Below are 19,192 nucleotides of genomic sequence, written 5' to 3'. Positions count from 1 at the left end.
TGCCACCCTCCCGCCAGCCTTTGGCAGCCACCATTTTACTTCCTGTCTCTATGAACCTGACTACTTTATAAAAGTGGAATCATACATATGGTATTTGTTTTTTTCTGACTGGCCTATTTCATTTACCATAATGTCCTCAAGGTTCTTCCGTGTCGTCGCATGTGTCACATTTCCTTCCTTTTTAAGGCTGACTCATATTCCACTGAATGCCTATACCAGTTTATCCATCCATCCATCAATAGATACTTGGGTTACTTCCGTCTTTTGGCTATGGTGAATAACGCTGCTCTGAACATGGGGGTAAAGTATCTTTTTGAGACTTTGCTTCCAGTTCTTTGGGAATATACCCAGAAGTGGGCCTACCACACATGATAATTCTATTTTTTGTTTTTTGAGGAACCTGCCATACTGGTTTCCATAGCAGGTGCACCATTTGACGTTCCCACCAATAGTACACTGGCGTTCCAGTTTCTCCACATCCTCACCAACACCTGTCATTTTGTGTTTGTTGTTGTGTATAAGAGCCATCCTGACGGGCTGGATGCGGTATCTCATTGTGGTTTTAATTCCCATTTCCCTAATGATCAGTGATGTGGAGCAGCCTTTCATGTACTTCTTGGCCACGTGTACGTCTTCATTGGAGAAATGTCTGCTCAGGTTCTTTGTCCATTGTAGATCATGTTTGCTTTTGGTGAGTTGTAGGAGTTCTTTCTACATTCTGGATATTAAACCCTTTCTTCATCTGCTCAGGCTGCCGTAACAAAACACCACTGACTAAGTGGCCTAAACAACAGACATTTATTTCTCATAGTTCTGGAGGCTGGGACGTCCAAGACCAGGGTGCTGGCTGATTGAGTTCTCTCTGAGGACTCTTTCCTGGCCCATAGACAGCTGCCTTCTCACTGTGTCCTCCTAAGACCTCTCTTCAGTGCCAAGGCCACCAATCCTATCAAATTAGGATCTCACCCTGATGACCTCATTTAATTTTAATTTACTCCTAAAAGCCCCATCTCCAAATACAATAACACTGGGGGCTAAGCTTTCAACATATGAATATGAGGGGTGTGGGGGACACTGTTCAGTCCATAACAGACCCCTTATCAGATAAATGATTTGCAGGTATCTTTTCCCATTCCATGAGTTGCTTTTTTCCTCTGTTGGTTGTGTCCTTTGATGCACAAAGATTTTTAATTTTGACGTAGTCCAGTTTATCTATTTTTGTTCTTTTGTTGCCTGTGCTTTGGGTGTCATACCGAAGAACCCATTGCCACAACCAATACCACAAAGCTTTCCCCTTATGTTTTCTTCTAAGCCTTTTACAATTTTAATGCTTGCATTTAGGTCTTTGATCCACTTTTGAGTTAACTTTTGTTTATGGTGCAAGGTGAGGATCCAAATTCGTTCTTTTGAACGTGGGTATCCAGTTTTCCCAGCACCATTCGTTGAAAAGCCTGCCCTTCCCTATTGAATGGTCCTGGCACTGCATTATAGTTTTTATTCTTAGTTACCCTTCGATAGCTCTTTTTAAACTATTTCTATAGAAAGAGCTCTTGAAGTATTTTATTTCCATCTCCTTTTCTCCTGCCTTGGCTCATGCACTTTTAATTCTTTGATGCGAAGCCACATTATAGGTAAGGAAATAACTACTAATTAGTGGCCATCCGCCACTTGGGATGTTGCCTTCTTGGTTCAGCTTTGGAGACAGCAGGATGGCCCTGGGCAGTGATTCTGAGCTCTTGCTGGTCTCAATATAGCTCCCAGATTATAGCCTTTTTCTTGGGTCTGCATTTCATGTCCAGTGACCCAACCCCTCTGTTTCTTATCCCAGATTACACCCTATTGGCTACGAGTCTCTGCCTTGTGGCCGCATTTCACAGTTTCTACGAGTTCTTACTCCATTTTTGAAGTGGGTTGTTTGTTTGTTTTCTCATCTTTGAGGTGGTGTGGTTAGTGATGTACAAATGTTCTTTTCTGTTTAGATTTTGTTTTATCACTTCTTGGTTCTTGTTTCCTTTAAATGACTCCTGCCGACGAGATAAACTTTAGTTTGCCATTTTTCTTGGGAGACTGTGTGGAGATCTGTTCTTTTCCTTATTTACCGGGAAGGAATCTAAGGCAAATGGGATGACTTCTCATCTCAAGACCACAGGAAATAATAAACTTGGAAGCGTTTCCTGTGGCCTCCAGCTGAAGCCTGGGATTCTCTTAGCTGCTCCCAAAACAGATCCTCAGCATTAACGTTTCGGTGTTGGATGGGAGACGAACCAGGTGCCCGTCTAAGAACCAGCATCCAGGAACTCTTGTTCTTCCTCTAGATCTGAGTTTCTCAGCCTTGACTGCTGACACTTCAGGCCAGACCTTCTTCACTGTCAGGGCCGCCTTTTGGCTTGTAGGATGTCCGGCAACCTCTCCAGGTCTACCCAGTAGCACCCCCTAAGTTGTGACAACCACCACTGTCTCCATACTCTGCCAAAGGCCCCGATGGCAGAACCAGCCACCCCAGTTTGCGACCTGCTGTGGAGGAGGTCAGGAGCAAACTCAGCACATGTTCTGGAAAGCTCAGGCTAGATATTTTCAGCATGTTGTTCGCTTACGTTCTGTTTCCTGCCGAGTCCCCTGGTGATTGAGCTATGTGAACATTCGTATTTTGTTAGTTCTCAGACTTGAATGCCTTCGCTTTCCGCTTCCCGGTGCTTATTGTACTTGTAGTCAAGACCTCAGTGCCTCTCCCACTCCCAGCCACTCATTATTTTGCGATCGTCCAGAATGGGTTCCCTGTCACCCTTCTGTTCTCCTGCCTTCAAAAGGTCGTAAATCTGAGGCCCCCAAACAACCCTTCCAATACGGGTTCCGAGGGCAGCGATGAAGGAGCAGAGGAACGTGTTTCGAGGGAGCGGGAGACATGTGCATGGCCTCTGACAGTCCCCCAGGACCAGACACCTAATCGTATTCCTAAAATAGCTGCTACCACTTCCCTCCCTTCTCCCCTCCCTCTCTCTCGTTCCTTTTCCACTTTGTGCCATATAATTTATGAGTTACGGTTTAAATATAAATCTTACTCTTTTCTGGAAAGGAAAGAAGCTTGGTAAGAAAATAAAATGCTTGGAAATTTTAAAGAAAACACCCCTGGGAAGGCCCTCTTCCCACCCCTGGGGCAGTGGGTTTCTAGATCTAATTGTTATGCCTTCATCAGCTTGATCCTTTGAGATGGGTTAGAAGGACTTGTAGAAATCAGGGAATTAACAGTAGAAATCTTAAAAAAAAATTCTTGTACTTGGCCAGAGCCCATCTATTTATTTTCTGTTACTAACTCACATCCATAAGGAGATTATTATTCACCCAGGATTCACACCTGTGTTCTCAGCAGCTAGGCTGTATTAAGGTTGGGGCCGAGTCTCAGGATGGGAATGTGTCGGCTCTCAGTGTTTATTTTACTCTTCCTCTTTCATGTTTCTGCAAGAAAATAAGCTGCTCTGTGTACAGGAGGAGCCCTTTCCTTATATCTGGTATGTCTGGCTCCTGCCACTGAAATTGGTTTAATGGGTCCATGGCTGTGTATTATTGAAATAAAAAAGCGGAACAGCCCTCCGCTGAACACAATGAACAGTGTTTGTGGGGAAGGCAGCTAATACTGGTTGAGTGCTTTTGTGTGCCTGGCCCTCGGTATCCGTGTTTTCTTTCCATCTGCACTAATAACTCCCCTTTATTGGGTGAAGATGTTGAGAATCACGGTGTTGGAAAAGGATGCCCGAGTTCACACAGCAAAGACCGTTGCTGGGTTTGGACCAGGAGCGTTGGATCCGAAAGCCTTCCTACTTTCCCATGGAGCAATGATTATTCACAGAGGCCATATCCATCCCTGGTGTGTAAGGGCCAATGACAGCTGGGTTTGAATCCTGGCTCCATCATAAACTCTGTGATTTGGGCAAGTCGCTTAACCCTCCTGAGCCACAGTTTCCCCATCTGCGAAGTGGGGGTGATACTTACTTACCTCCTAGGGTTACGGTGAGGATTTACAGAGACACCCACAAGGAGCACTTAACAGTGCCTTGCCAGGCTCAGAGTGGCGTAGAATAGTTGCTCTCACGCACTGTACTGTTTCTGTAATGATCTGGTTCCCTGTGTCTGAAGTGGGGGGCACAAAAGTCCGCAGAAACCTGGGAGTGGGGCCTGTGGGCACCTGCTCCCCTTCTAGCAGGAGGCCTTCCTGGAAGTGGGCAGAGGGCAGGGCCAAAGCCGGCCAAGCACTGCCAATGGACAGCTCTGAGCATAAACCTTTCTGGTCTGCTCCAGAAGAGTCCAGAGCGAGGTATGAGCAGAGCAAGGGAAAAGAGGTAGTCTCCAGACAACTTGGAGAACTCTAGGAAGACACTGGTCCAGGCTGGAGGTGAGGGGTGGGGCGAAGTTTAGTAAGGTCCTGAGCCATGAGAAGGGGGAGCAGGGGGCAAAGCTAGCGTTGGGTCTGACTGGAGCGTTTTCCTCACACACCAGCTCTCATCCCCTTATTCACCCCTGGGAAGCTGCATTGATCCTGCAGACCCCGGTACTGCTCCAGGCATCCCATCCGGGGCACACCCCCTACCTATAGGGTTCTCTTCCAGGTGCACATGCGTGGGACATTAATTACCTCTTTTCTGTATATTTCGAATTCGGAAAGAAGGTGGAATTTGAAGGGAAGAATCTGGCTGGTGGATGGCTCCAAAACAGAAGACTTAGTCTGGGAAAAATGATGGGAAACAGAGAGTGAAGGGAGCCAAGAAAGGATAGCATGGCAAACAGGAGGGGTCCGGATGAGACATGCCCTCTGGTTACATCCATTTGGAAATAATTTGATTGGGTTCAGAAGGTTCGTTCCTCCGAATGATGCAATTGAAGTAACCTTGAGAATTTTGCCTCAGAGCAAGTAACTCATCAGTCTTTGAAAAATGGGCTACACATTTTCCAGGTGCACTGCCCAGAAGACGGCCAGATTTGCTGCCAGAGACTAAGAGAGGCGTTTAGATCTTGAGTTTTGACCAAGAATCACCTTGGTCTTGGGCAGAATCACCTTATGTTTTCATAAAGTCAGCCCTGTAATAGTCATTTCGAACCAGTTGTAATCATAACATACAAGGATACCTTGATTAAACAGGTATTTTATTTGAGTCATGTTCATAAAGTCAGACTGACGTGTTACAAGTTGGTTCTGTAGTAACTGGTAAGAGTCATCAGTCATGCTCTTCAAGAATTATCCAGGCTATGTCAGCTCATTTCTGTTGGGAGTCCCAGTAAAATGAGTTACTGTGTAGTTGTCAACCTAGGAATGCTCTCGTTGTTGCCATGGAAACCAGCCTTAAAAATCATGGGTCAAGAAAGAAAAGAAAAATAATTGGTGCTAAACATCAGTAAAATACACAAGAAGTACTACGGAATTAAAAAAAAAAAATCATCACGCTACCCAGCACCAAGCTGAGACTAATGAGGTTTGGCACGAATCATAGAACTGAGATCATGGATATGTTTTCTCAGAAACACTGGCGAGAACACATGGCAAAGTCTTTATAAATACGTATCTTTACCTGTAGCCACGTTCGCACAGCTGTGGGTGTAGCAGGGTGGCAGAATGAGCCCCAGGTGGATTCTTGGACACTTGTCACCGCCCCCGAATCACTGGAAGCAGGAAGAGGCGCTGACTGATCCTGGCTGAGAAGCACTGTCAGTCGAAAAGGTGTCTTCCAGCCAGGAACAGGAAGAGGTCACAGCCTGAGTGAGGCTGGGGAGGCGGCCTCTTGTTTTTCTGATAAGTGGCTAATGGGGTCTACTAGGATGCGGGGAGGCTCCGGAGAGGGGGCCCAGAGCAGCTAGGATCCCTCCCTCAGGAAAGTTCATTAGACCTCCAAGTTCTCTGAGCGTGGCCCCTGGAATTAGCTATCCGTCACCTACTGGTGTTTTTTAATTTTTTAATTTTTATTTTTTTAATGATTTTACTTATTTATTTGACAGAGAGAGAGACAGCCAGCGAGAGAGGGAACACAAGCAGGGGGAGTGGGAGAGGAAGAAGCAGGCTCCCAGCGGAGGAGCCCGATGTGGGACTCGATCCCAGGACCCTGGGATCACGCCCTGAGCTGAAGGCAGACGCTTAACGACTGAGCCACCCAGGCGCCCCTACTGGTGTTTTTTAAAGTGCATTTTTCTGGTTGCTTTCTTTGAAAGGATGCAGCATCACCTGGGGTTTTGGTATTCTGTGTCACACCCTTGGTCCTTGGCATACACAAAGGCGGGGCAGGGTTGGAGCTGAAGGAGCCCCTAGAGAGCATTTCACTCCTGTGCTCTTGCGCTACTGATAGAAAAAAAATGGGCTCCGGGCTCCGAGAGGTGGGGAGATGGCAGGCCGCTCCTCGCTCAGGAATGAGAGCCTGACTGCTGATTGCAGGCCTCAGGCTGCCTTCCACACCTCCGTCTGCAGGCTCTCCCCTTCGGCCTTCAACTGCAGCCTGCTCCTTAGCACGGATTCCTTTCCTAAAACAGTTTAGTTGACTGGGGTGGGTGGAGTGGCGGGGGGGGGGGGGGGGGGGGAGGGGGAGGGGGCGGGTTGTGCGGGGGGGACGGGATGACTCTGCCTTACAATGTCAGGTCCTGCCAATTAAAATATGCTCCATTCATTTTTAAACGATACCCATTTTTGCTCGAAAGAAGGAAAAGGCTGTGCTTCTGTGAAGTCCCAATTTTCAAGTACTTCGTATAGATCCCTTTGAAAATTAGGTAGGTCGTGCTCTTGTCAACCCCGAAGCTGCAAGGCTTATGGACACAGAATGTCTTGACTCAAGCTGCCCTGTTTTAAGTGGATACGTGTGTAGCATATGGCCATATAATAGTAGAGTGTGATAATAGTACGCGTTATACCATAAACTAACACAGTAACACCCTGAACGAGAAGGAGTGACATTTTGCTGCAAAGTAATGTCAGAGCATCAATAATATTGCGTGTAGGTTTCCCTTGTTTGGTAAAAGCCGACGAGAAGCTGTACAAAGTAGCTTTCCTTCCAAGGTGTCAGCTCCAGAGAATACTCACCGCGCAGCCCAAAGAGAAACCCTCGATCTCTGTGATCACCGTGGGCACGTGGAAATGGGTGAAAGTTCTGTGGTGTTGCTCAGCATGGTCGAGTTGTGGACACATGTTTCTCTTTTCGGTCTTGCGCAGAAAGACGGACTCACTAGGGCAAACATGAAGAGCGCGGCCAAACCCTGGAATCCGGTCATCAAAGCGGGCGGCCATGGGGCAGACCGTGCCCGGCCCCTCCCTGCGGCCTCCTCCGGCATGAAGAGTTCGAAATCTTCCACTTCGCTGGCTTTTGAGTCCCGGCTCAGCAAGGTACAGACCAAAATGCCCAGCACACGGCTTCTGGGCGCCCCCGGGAGCCCTGGGCGGGGGGACTGAAGAGGGCGGAAAGCAAGCCTAGCGGCCTGTCAAGGTCAGGAAGGAGGTTCTCCGGAAGGTCCCAGGAGAACCAGCCCATCCTGACCCAAAGGAACAGAGCAAAGGGGTCGGGGGAGCAGGGGTGCTCTGGGCTTGAGAAATGAGATGTGCAACATGCCCTGAGTGATGCGGACACTCGGGTTAGAGCTTTGCCCCCAGCACCCTAGCAGGTGGGGGTCAAGATCACCAGTGATCTTCTCAGTCCTGATCATGGAGTTGTCAACTCTCCGTCCTCGCCTTACTTGCCCATCCGTAGCATTAACGCGGTTGGTTACGCCCGCCGCCTGGGAATACCTTCTCTCAGTCGTCTCCTCCCTCCCTGGTGGCACCCTGGGGTCCCAGCAGCCGTCTCCTGCTCATCCTCCAGGTTTCTAATGTCAGGTGGGCCCAGGGTGCAGTTGGGGGGGTCTCGTCGCTTTTCAAGCTGCTGTGTCAGCCCCAAAGCCTCCCTTACTATCCTGAGAGGAGATTCAGAGATCAAATACCCTGCCCACACGCGTACTCTTGAAAAATCACTATAACATCCTAACTATAAAAGAAAAAGAAGAGGCAGTTAGGGTACAATTAAATAATCAGTGTTTGCATCTGCGTGTGCTCGAGCGTGACTGCTGACAGACCTGAGGTGCTCCTTAGAGCGCCGCGGATGGGGCAGCTGTGTACGAAGTACATTGTTTTTCTACATAAAACCAATGGATGCTCAAGGCTCAGATAATGATAACAAGGTGCCCCCCCCCCCCGTGAACGTCTGTAGACGTGGGAGAATTCTGTGGGATACGGGACAACGTTGGGTGCAAGCTGGCCACGCGTGTTGTAGGACGTCTGGGTTCCCCATCCTCCCACCATTAAACACAAGTAGCTCCTCCAATCAGGGGGATGACTAAACGTACCCCGCCAAATTTCCAACATGCTCCCTGAGTGAGTCAGCACTGGCCGTGTGGGGAACAGTTGGTCTAGGTGTCAGCGTCTGATCTGGTGAATTTTAATACTCCAGTCGACACCTGAACACGGGTTTGAACTGCACAACTCCACTTAGGGGCAGATTTTCTGCAGTAAAGAACTAAGTGTGTTTTCCCTTTTGATTCTCGTAACATTTTCTTCTCTCTAGCTTTCTTTACTACAGGAATACAGTACGTAATACATACCACATACACGCTAGGTGTTAACCGACTTTATGTTATCAGTAAGGCTTCTGGTCAATAGCAGGCTATGAATAAAGTTTTGGGGGAGTCGAAAGTTATACATGGAGTTTTGACTGCGTGGGTGTTGGCACCCCTAACCCCTGGGCTGTACATGTGGATGACACACGAACTTGTATCTCCATCCGGGAGCTCTCCAGCTGCTTTTGTGACATCACCACTTAGAAGTCTAAAAGGCACTTACAGGGGAGCCAGGGTGGCTCAGTCGGTTAAGCGTCTGACTCTTGGTTTCCGCTCAGGTCATGATCTCGGGGTCGTGAGATCAAGCGCCGTGTTAGGCTCTGTGCTCAGCACAGAATCTGCTTGAGAGTCTCTCTCCCTCTCCTTCTGTCCCTCCCCTGCTTGTATGTGCACACACTCTCTCTCTCTCTACTAAAATTAATAAATGAATCTTTTTTAAAAATCCAAATAAATAGAAGGCACCTAGAAGATAACATGTCCAAAGCAGGTTCCTTCCCCTCCATCTCATGCAACCCCGTGAATCTTCCTGCTCCTCATGAAAATTCCCTTTTGAGCAACTTCATCCTCTCAGTGGTTCAGGCCAGAGCCACTACCTTGGGCCCTGCTTTGCTCACATGCCACAAGCCATCAGCAAAATTCCATCACTTCTGCCTTCAAGATCGATGTCAACTTCAGCCAGCTGCCGCTGCCTCCCTTAGGACCCCCTGGCTCATGCCCCCACCTTCCTTACATGGCCTTCCTCAACCTTCCCTGTGCTTTTGTCTTTGCACCCCACATTGCGCTCTCAGCGGAAGCCAGAGTGGTCCTTTCAACACATATGTCCTATCACGTCTCCACTGAGAAGTCCCTCGGGGCTCCCCATTTCACTCGGGGTGAAAAGCAACGTCCTGGCTGTAGCCGGTGATGCCCTGGAGATCCCGTTCCCTCTCCGATGTCCTTGCCCTCCCCTCCGCCCTGCCCCCTGGGCTCCGGCCAACGGTCTCCTGGTGCCCAGTGGCACTGCCCCTCCATGAGCTAGGACGCACCCCTGCAGCAGCCTGTTTGCTGCCCCTCTGCCTGGAGCGTTCCACCCCCCACCCCTGCACCTCTGCCACTTTTTCTTTAAGTCTGTGCTCAAATGTCACCTTATCAGATGTCATCCCTGATCACTCAATGGAAAGTGCCCCCAGCGCCCATACACCCTCCTCGCCCTGCCTCATCTTCCTTCTCAGCTCTTACTCCCATTGCACACACCTGCTTGGGTGGCGACTGTCTCTCAGCGGCTAGAACAGGAGCCCCATGAGGGCAGGGACTGTGTGCTCTTCTGTTTCTTGCACAGCTGTCCCTCACACTCAGAAAAGCACCTGCTACTGGCAGGCACTCCGTATTTATCAAATGCCCGAGGACACTGGCTCTTCTGGGAGTGGCGGCATGGTGGGATGCTGGATTAGGAGGAACCGGTCTTGGGGTGGGTCAGACCAGGCTGAGTTGGGATCCTGCCTGGACCACTTTCTAGCTGTGAAACCTCAGGCAAGCTACACAGCTGTCCTGAGCTCTGAGATGAAGGTAATACTTTATTTGCCTCGAGGAGTTAAATGTGGACAATTTGTCCTATGCATAATTTTGTTTATCATTCTGTTACCCTGGACTTGCCCATTATTTCCATGGTTTTTATTTTTATTATTTTTGATCTGTAGCACATTTGGGATATTTTTTTTAAGATTTTATTTATTTATTTGACATAGAGAGAAAGAGAGAGAGCACAAGCAGGGAGGGCTGCAAAGGGAGAGGGAGAAGCAGGCTCCCCGCTGAGCAGGGAGCCTGACATGGAGCTCAAACCCAGGACTCTGGGATCATAACCTGAGCCAGAGGTAGATGCTTAACTGGCTGAGCCACCCAGGAGCCCCAGGGAGATGTTTTTAATATAGATTTTTAATTAATACACATACTTCAGACCGTTAGGGCTTCTGGAATATATCAAAATGTTTTTTAAAGCAGTGTTTAATTAAAAAAGGTCTGAAGCTCAGGTGGGTTTCCTAAGGACAATGAAATGTTGGCTGCTTCTGCCCCTGAGAGGTAAATGTTTTTGGAAACTTGTCCCATGGGGAAAATGTCAGGGGAAAAGCAGATATCCATGTTGTCCTCTCTGATGCTTGGGGTCTCCAGGTCTTACTCTATAAAAGACAAAGCGTTCGAGGGAAGGGGTAGCAGAAGGGGCCGTACCAAGCCTGTGCCTTCCTAGCCCTCGTCGCATTTCTGCACTTCGACCATTCTCCCCTTCCCGCCTCTAAGCCGTGGGCAAAGGATTTGTGTCCCCCGGTAGTTTACTATGGAAATGGCAAGCGCACAGAGACGTTGAATGACAGTGACACCCATACACCAGCGACCTGGATGCTACGGTTGCCATCTTTACTATATTTGCTTTATAGTAAGTGGATACATATGGCATGGATAGATATATTTGAGCTAGTCACAAATAGGAAAACTGAAACAAAGCCACCAAAGTGGAATGAAATGCCCTACTTCGAATACTGGCCCCAGCCGCACGAGCAGCGTAAGAACGGGCTGTGGGGCGAGGAGCCCAGATGGCCGGGAGGAGGTTGCAGTGGGTTTTACAAGGGCTGCTGAAGCTTGTGTCATGAAGCATGGCTGCCAGCCTGCCCACGCCCCCCACATCCCTTGGAAGACCTGGCTGCCTTGCTTACTTCCGATTACTTCCTTTGCTTACTTCTGATTTGTTTTAAAAAAAAAAATCAAATAACAAGCAAACAGCTGGGAAACGTCTCTGCTTGGCTAGGCATGAGTCATATACTGACCACAGCCCATCTCCTATGGCCACGGGGTCCAGGGCCCCCCACCCTTGGAAAGCAGGGGCTTGAAGTTTAGGTATGTTCTGCATGAGGCTTGGGGACCCAGCCAGTCTTCCATAATCATTCCCCGGGAGTGCTCCCCACCTGTGCGGCCGGATACACCAGCCACTGGCCAAATGTGGCAGTTGAGCCCTTGAGATGTCAAAATTAAATGTGCTCGAAGTGTGAAATACACACCCGATTGTGACGAGTCAGTACCAAAAAAATGTAAAATGCCTCATTAATGTATTTTACACTAACAATATTTTGAACGTGTTGGGTTAAGAAAATAGATTCTTAACGTTTATTTTTACCTTTCCTCTCTCTTTGTTAATGTGGCCACTAGACCTACGTGGCTGGTGTTATATTTCCATCGACAGTGCTGTGCTAAACCACTGGGTCTCAGAGTGTGGTCCCCAGGTCAGCAGCAGCAGCACCACCACCACCAGCTGCTAGAAATGCAGATTCTCGGGCCTGGCTCCAAACCTTGGGAATCAGAAACTTGGGGCTGGTGTGATGAGGGTGGGGCGCAGACTGGAGGCTGGAGCATAGGCTGCAGTTTGCATTTTAACAAGCCCTCCAAGGATTCTCATGCACCCCACGAGTTCAAGAGCCACTGCTCCAGCCATAACATGGTTTCTACCTTTGAAGATGAGATTAGGTTACCTGTGATTTTAGAGAGCTTCAGATTCCACCCCCCCCCCCGCCATCTTTGTGGAAGCGAGAGGAATTTCTTAGTTACATTAATCTGTGAGCTATTTAAACGTTTTCCCTTTGTAAGCTTTCCTGTGCAGGTGCTCAGCAGCTTAAATATCAGTGAAAGCATAATTGAAAAATACTTATTAAACATATCAAAGTAACACCTGAAGCCCAAACCTGCCTAGTGATCTTCTGTAACAAACCAGAAATCTCAAGCGGTGCCAAAGTCGCATTCAGTGGCCAGCGAACAAAGCCCAAAGCGCAGCCGCCCTTGAATAGAGACAGAGCAAGAATTACTAAGACTCAGCTTTCTCTGACATTGATGTCGTAGCCAAAACGAGGGAGAGGGGAAGAGTTTCTCTGCAGAGGAAAAGAAGGACCAGCTTTTAGTCTGTACATGCTGCCTCCTTGGGGAGCTTCTGAGCAAGAAATCTTTCTCAGATGGGACTCCTTTTGGAAGGTGCCTCCCCCCCCCCCCCGTAAATGCCTTGCTGCCTCCCGAACTCCCCCCACTGCGCGGGAAGGAGATAGCCTGCTGCTGGCCGGTAGCACATCTGGGGTGTCCTTCTGCCTGGAAGGGGCAGGATCACATCTCTTTATGACACAGGGTGGGACCCCGAAGGGGTAAGTCTCCCACTGCTTGCTGACTCCCGTCCTCTGTGGCTTCCACCTGTCATCTCACCAAGGACCTAGCTCTTAGGGAAAGGTGGCGTGGGGCCAGCAAGTTTGACCCTGTGGGCCACACCCAGGGGGCGGAGCCTGGAGGTGGGTGGAGGCTGTGGTGGGATCGCAGGAGGCAGTTTCGGTTAAGGGGGGGTGAGGGTGGGGTGGGGGAAGGGCCAGGGGGTGGAGGCGGGGCTTGTACTATTATTTGTTGGATTCCCCCCATTCTGGTTTGCAGACAGAGCCTTCGCTCTCTCGCCCTTTGCTGTGGAGTTTGATTATTCAGCACTCTGCATCAGACTTACAGATTTCAGTTCTGTCCGAGAATCAGAATGATAGAGAATCAGAATTGGCAGAACCACGTGCTCATCATTTGCGTTGCTGCATTAGAAATTTCCCTTAACTGCAACGATTTCCCTTTTTCTTTTTTTTTTTTTAAGATTTTATTTATTTATTCGACAGAGATAGAGACAGCCAGCGAGAGAGGGAACACAAGCAGGGGGAGTGGGAGAGGAAGAAGCAGGCTCCCAGCGGAGGAACCCGATGTGGGGTTCGATCCCAGAACCCCGGGATCACGCCCTGAGCCCAAGGCAGACGCTTAACCGCTGTGCCACCCAGGCGCCCCTCGATTTCCCTTTTTCATTTGAGGTGTCGTGCAGGGAATTTTCGAAATCTTTTCTGGGGACCCAGGAAGACGTCTGGGCACGCGTCTAGGCAGAGCGAATAGGTTTTTTTTGTTTGTTTTTTTGTTTGTTTGTTTAATTGAGAAAAAGTTGCTGACATCGGGAACTACTGTCATTCAGTAGTAAACACATACTGCACTGGTGACCTGACAGATAATTTGAGAGGCTGGAGAAATTGGGTGCAGGGACCCGTGTTACTCTGAGACAGGAGATAGAGAAACAGTGATGGGGTCCCTGTAGGAAGGGCAATCGAGTCACTTCCGCCGGGACCCAAGTGCTGTGTTTATTCCTGTCGTTAAACTAGGGGTCGGTGCTATTGGCCAGAAAATATGGTTCCGCTCACTTCTAGTGACTGGAAGTGGATGCAAATCATCCTTTTAATATGAGCTATTTTTTTTAAGATGAATAATTTGCTTAAAGACATTGACCAGTATTTCTAGGCTAATATTAAGACTTTTGCCATCTTCCTTCCTTTACAAAGTATGCTAGGGGGAGTTACTGTTTCATGAGTAGAGGCTCACTTTGGGATAATAGAGGTGGATGGTGGTGATGGGTGCACAGCCGTGTGACTGTATTTAATGCCACCGAGCTGTACACTTAAAATGGCAAATTTTATATTATGTATATTTTACCACAGTAAAAAAATGTTCTAAAAGAACAATGGGGAGGAAAGGAAAAAAGTAGACTAGCATTTGCAGTCTTTGACCAAATTATAACCCACCCCTCATTTTCCTTTTCTTTTTTGTTGAGGCCAAACACACTTACAACAAAGTATGTGGAGTGCATTAATCTTGGTCTTCGCTGTACAGCTCATTGAATTTTTACCTGTGTTTATATCCGTATAACCACCACCAAGTCAAGGTATAGAACATTCTGGGGGCGCCTGGGTGTCTCAGTCAGTTGAGCGGCTGACTCTTGACTTCGGCTCAGGTCGGGATCTCAGGGTCATGGGATCGAGTCCTGCACTGGGCTCTGTGCTCAGTGAGGTGTCTGCTTGAGATTCTCTCTCTCCTTCTCCCTCTGCCCCCCCCCATGCTCTCTCTCTCTCAAATAAATAAATAAATAAATAAATAAATAAATAAATATTAAAAAGAAGAGGAAGAAGAAGAACATTCTGCACCCCCGGAGGGTTCCTTCCCAGTCAGTAACTCCCCCAGAAGTAATCGCTCTTTTGACTTCTGTCACCATCATTCAGTTTTACCGGTTCTTAACTTTGTATAAATGAAATCAGGAAGTATATACTCTTTTGTGCCTAGTTTCTTTCACTTAGCATGTCTGCGGGATCCATCCATTTATTACTGCATCGGTAATTCTTTTTTTTTTTTTTTTTTACTGTGTACTTCCATTGTATGCTAAATCATTATTTAATTTGCCCCTTCTGTTGATGACCATTCGGATTGTTCTGTCTGGGACTACTGTAAATAAAGTCCACGTGAATGTTCCTTTGACGCACCTATGTAGTCATTTCTCTTGGGTTCAGACTTAGGAGTGGATGGCTGAATCATAAGGTGCAAATATTCCATTTAGTAGATCCTGACAGTTTTACAAAGCGACTTACCGGTGGTTACTCCCACCCGCAGAGCGCGAGAGTTCCAGTTACTTCACAACCTCACCAACACTTGGTTTTGGATTTGATTTTGTTTTGTTTTGTTTTGTTTCTCTTTCAAGCCATTCTGGGGTATGTGTAGCAATACCCTGAAATCTAAGCAACGCAAAAGCGGAAAGTTCGTTTGTTTGTGTGCAACTTTTTAAACACCTGACCTTCAGTAAATGACCCAGAAGCCAATGCCGCAGGAGGGAGCAGGGCCTTCGGGCTCTCAGCCGGTGGGATGGGCAAGTCTCCATTGACTTGAGGGCTTTTTCATGCTGCTTTCTCCAGATGTCAGATCTATTCAGGATGGCTCCGGGCATCTGCCTGGCTCCAGCCTTCCAGTACTATTCCTCTTCAGGAATAGTCTTTCCAGAAGACTTACTGTGGTTGAGAAAATGTATTCGCGGTGTTTCTCATTAACCCTGAATGTAATTTCCCTGGACCAGAACCGTGAGCTTGTTGAGGGGCTCCCCCCTCTTAGACCTCAGTTCCTTTCAACAAATATTTGTTGTGCTGATTTCGGGGCAGGGAAGAGGTTTCTTCTGCTTTCATTCTGTCCTCCATTAGCAGTGTTCTTCTGGCCTCCAGAAGGTTCCTCTCTTCCCTCTGAACATGTTGTCTGTGTGAGATCATATACAGAGGGCCTGGTGTGGAGCATATGGTATTGTCCTTCTACTTCCTTCATATATGTATGTGCGTGTATATCTACGTATGTATACATACATACACATACGTGCGTCTATATACACATACATACATCTCTGTAATTGAGATATGTATTTTTAAGCTGTTTTTTTTGTTGTCCTTGAATTTTTTGTACATTATCCCTTCTTGCTTTTTGAGCACCTCACAGTTCTTTCTTCATCGGCTCCCATCTTTAAAAACAAAACAAAACGAAACAGGAAAGCAAGGTTTTTTTAAAAAACTCATTATTTGAAGTGTGACATGATGGGTAATATTCATAACCTTATAATAGTCTTTGAAACAGTAACAGAAGATGCTACTCTGACCTGTGAATGATAGACACAGGTTTGTCTAGGTTTGCATTTGTCTGCTGCACACAATCGTGCGCCTCCAAGTGCCTTTACTGCTTCTTAACCACTGGGCAGGCGGTACCACTTGCTCGGTGCTTTCTGGGTTGACAGCACTCCTTACTGACTATGTACGTTTCCATCCTCTGTCTTCCCCTCGACCCGTCTCTTAGCTCAAGAGGGCCAGCAGCGAGGACACGCTCAACAAACCAGGAAGTGCCGCCGCTTCTGGGGTCGTTCGGCTGAAAAAGACTTCGACAGCTGGAGCCATCTCCGAGCTTGCTGAGAGCCGCCTGAGGAGCAACCCAGGTAGGAAGGACCCAGGTGGGAAGACCCCAGGTGGGAAGGACCCAGGTGGGAAGACCCCAGGTAGGAAGACCCGGGGTGGGAAGGACTCAGGTGGGAAGACCCCAGGTGAGAAAGACTCAGGCAGGAGGTTCCCAGGCAGGAGGGACCTAAGCAGGCTGTTCATCTTGACCGCATGAAAAACCTTCCATGATTCCTGCATCCGTCCATCCGTCCATTCATCAAGCGTGTATTACTGGCCCTCGCTCTGGGCCAGGACAAGGTTTAGGCCACAACGTCCTCCCCGCCCCCAACAGGGAGTTTACATCTAGCGAGGAGACAGACAAGAAACAAAAGGTAATGAGGAGGACTGGGGCTCCCTCTGTCCCTCCAGCTGTCCCATCTGTCACCACATGTGTGTGAAAGGCGGTGTACGTTCTGGGGTCGTCTTGGTGTGAACTGTGTTAGATGAGTGAATGAGCCCTGTAGGCCTCTCGCAGACGTGGGGGTACGACATCCTTCCTGGATCCTCTGGAAAACTGGAAAAACCCTCTGAGTCACTTAGGTAGTGGTGGCCATGGGAACCTGAGAACTTTCTGTTTCACCGGTTTTCTGAGAATCAGAAAAAAGGTTTTTTAGCCATTATATGTGAGTTCAGAGCATGGGAAGCATCAGGAACATTTAATTTTCTTTGGGCATACATATATAAGAGAGCTAAGATTTCCATGGTCCAGCTGTTATAACGCAGATCTCCGTGCATTGCTAAATTGTCTAAGATGGGAAAATAGCTGATACATGTCATTATTAATTTATAATGGAGGTCGAACAGTAGTATACTTACAATTTTTACAATCTGCATAAAATACCACAATCCAGATTAGCTTTCAAAGGTATATTTTAATTTACTCATTTTTCAAAACGTTGAATCTATGAGGAGTATATATGACTTTTTTTTTTTGGATGTGAGGGCCTCATATTTCTATAGAATGGTTATACTATTTTAAGGACTGGTTTTGTACTAAATACAGACATTTGGTTTTACAAATATAACAAATGAAAGTACAACTTCTTTTTATCACGCCAGCCTAAACATTAAGTCCAAAAGTTAACAAGGCACCACTAAAAAAAGGGACAGAATTCTCTCACTCTCAAATATCTGTGTAAAAATGTGGGATTGCAATATTAGCAAGTAGAATTCAACAAGAAATTAAAAGAATAACAGTGTAGATCTCAATCAAGTGGATTTATGCTCTCCAAGAATGTGTTAGTATTTGGGAATTTAGGAATATAATCTATTTTACAACATTAATAGACCAAAGGAGAATCACTGGTCATCTCCCTAGAAATGAAAGAAATGTTTGTCAAAATTAGCAATCTTTCTGATTCAAAAACCAACTTTTGGTGTACTATAAATGCAGGGATACTTCTCTAGTGGGAGTAAGCTGTATGTATTTCAAGCCAAAGCCAGAACTGTCCTCAAGGGTGAAGTCCTGGAAGTAATCCCATTAAAGTCAAGAATGATTCAAGACTGGCCATCATTACCACTGTCATCTCAATTTTTCTGCAAGAATTAACCAAGGCAGTGAGATAGAAGGGCTCTAGCTACTGAAATATGGGAAATGAGGAAACGAAATGATGATTTTCTGCAGAGGATAACATTGTACGCTTAGAAAAACGCTTAGAGGGGCGCCTGGGTGGCACAGCAGTTAAGCATCTGCCTTCGGCTCAGGGCGTGATCCCGGTGTTCTGGGATCGAGCCCCACATCAGGCTCTTCCGCTATGAGCCTGCTTCTTCCTCTCCCACTCCCTCTACTTGTGTTCCCTCTCTCACTGGCTGTCTCTCTCTCTCTCTGTCGAATAAATAAATAAATAAATAAAATCTTTAAAAAAAAAAAAAAAGAAAAACGCTTAGAATTTCCTGAAAATTGTATCATTAGAAAAAACTTAGAATGTCCTGCAAATCTATTAGATAAAATAGGAGTTGAGCATGTGATTCGTTATAGAATAGCAAATATAAATAGCTTTCTTACCAGCAACTGGTTAGAAGAGTTAATAACACAAGAAATGATCCCATTTATAAAGGAATGTAAAAGGTAAAATACCTAGGAATAAACTTAATATTACAAGAGCCTATATATATATATATATATTTTTTTTTTTTTTAATCTTAAAACTCTTTTGAAGGACATAAAAGACTTCAATAACTGGAAGGATATACATGGTTCTTGAATAGGAAGGTCAAATATAATAGATTGAATTAGTAAGTATAATATCTTAAATATAATAACATTGTCTAAATTATTCTATGAATTCATTTTCATCCCAATGAAGATATCAGTGGGAATTGAGTGGGAGCACAAACACTGGTAAAATGATACTAGGTTTATCTAAAACAGTATTTCTCAATGGGGGCCTTTTGTCCTTCACCCTAACCCAAGGAACACCTGGCAATGTCTGTAGACATTTTTGTCATAATTAGGGGAGTGCTACTGACATCTAGTGGGTAGAGGTCAGGGATGCTGCTAACATCCTGCAACACATAGGACAGCCCCACAATAAAGAATTATCCAGCCCTGAATGTTAATAGTGCCTCTGTTGATAAGCCCTGATCTAGAGGACTAAATATTCTAGAATAACCAGGAAATTTCTAAAACGCAGTAATCAAGGGACTAAGTTTAAGCATCTTGGAACTGGATAATAGATGTACAATTCAGCGGAACAATGGAGAAAGTCCAGATTATACTTAGGGTAATATATACACATATATATGTGTGTATATGTATATGTATATATATATAT

The 19,192-nt window shown here is 46.7% G+C and overlaps 1 protein-coding gene across 6 annotated transcripts in view; it reads left to right on the top strand.

Annotated features, from left to right (window-relative positions):
• The window catches only part of SPECC1 (sperm antigen with calponin homology and coiled-coil domains 1), a 257,749-nt gene that overhangs the window by 68,718 nt on the left and 169,839 nt on the right, over positions 1-19,192 (top strand). For all 6 annotated transcript variants that reach the window (XM_045778245.2, XM_045778240.2, XM_045778241.2 and 3 more), the window contains exons 2-3: positions 7,181-7,351; positions 16,282-16,417. In XM_045778245.2, coding sequence (XP_045634201.2) covers positions 7,205-7,351; positions 16,282-16,417 — 283 coding nt within the window. In that variant the 5' untranslated portion in view covers positions 7,181-7,204. The remainder of the gene's footprint in view (positions 1-7,180; positions 7,352-16,281; positions 16,418-19,192) is intronic.

The sequence above is a fragment of the Ursus americanus genome, chromosome 14 (assembly GCF_024610735.1).
Source record: "Ursus americanus isolate L20-20 chromosome 14, mUrsAme1.1.p, whole genome shotgun sequence".
NCBI classification, from domain to species: Eukaryota; Metazoa; Chordata; class Mammalia; order Carnivora; family Ursidae; genus Ursus; species Ursus americanus.
Note: the sequence above shows the minus strand (reverse complement) of the source record. Positions and strands in the feature narration are given on the sequence as shown.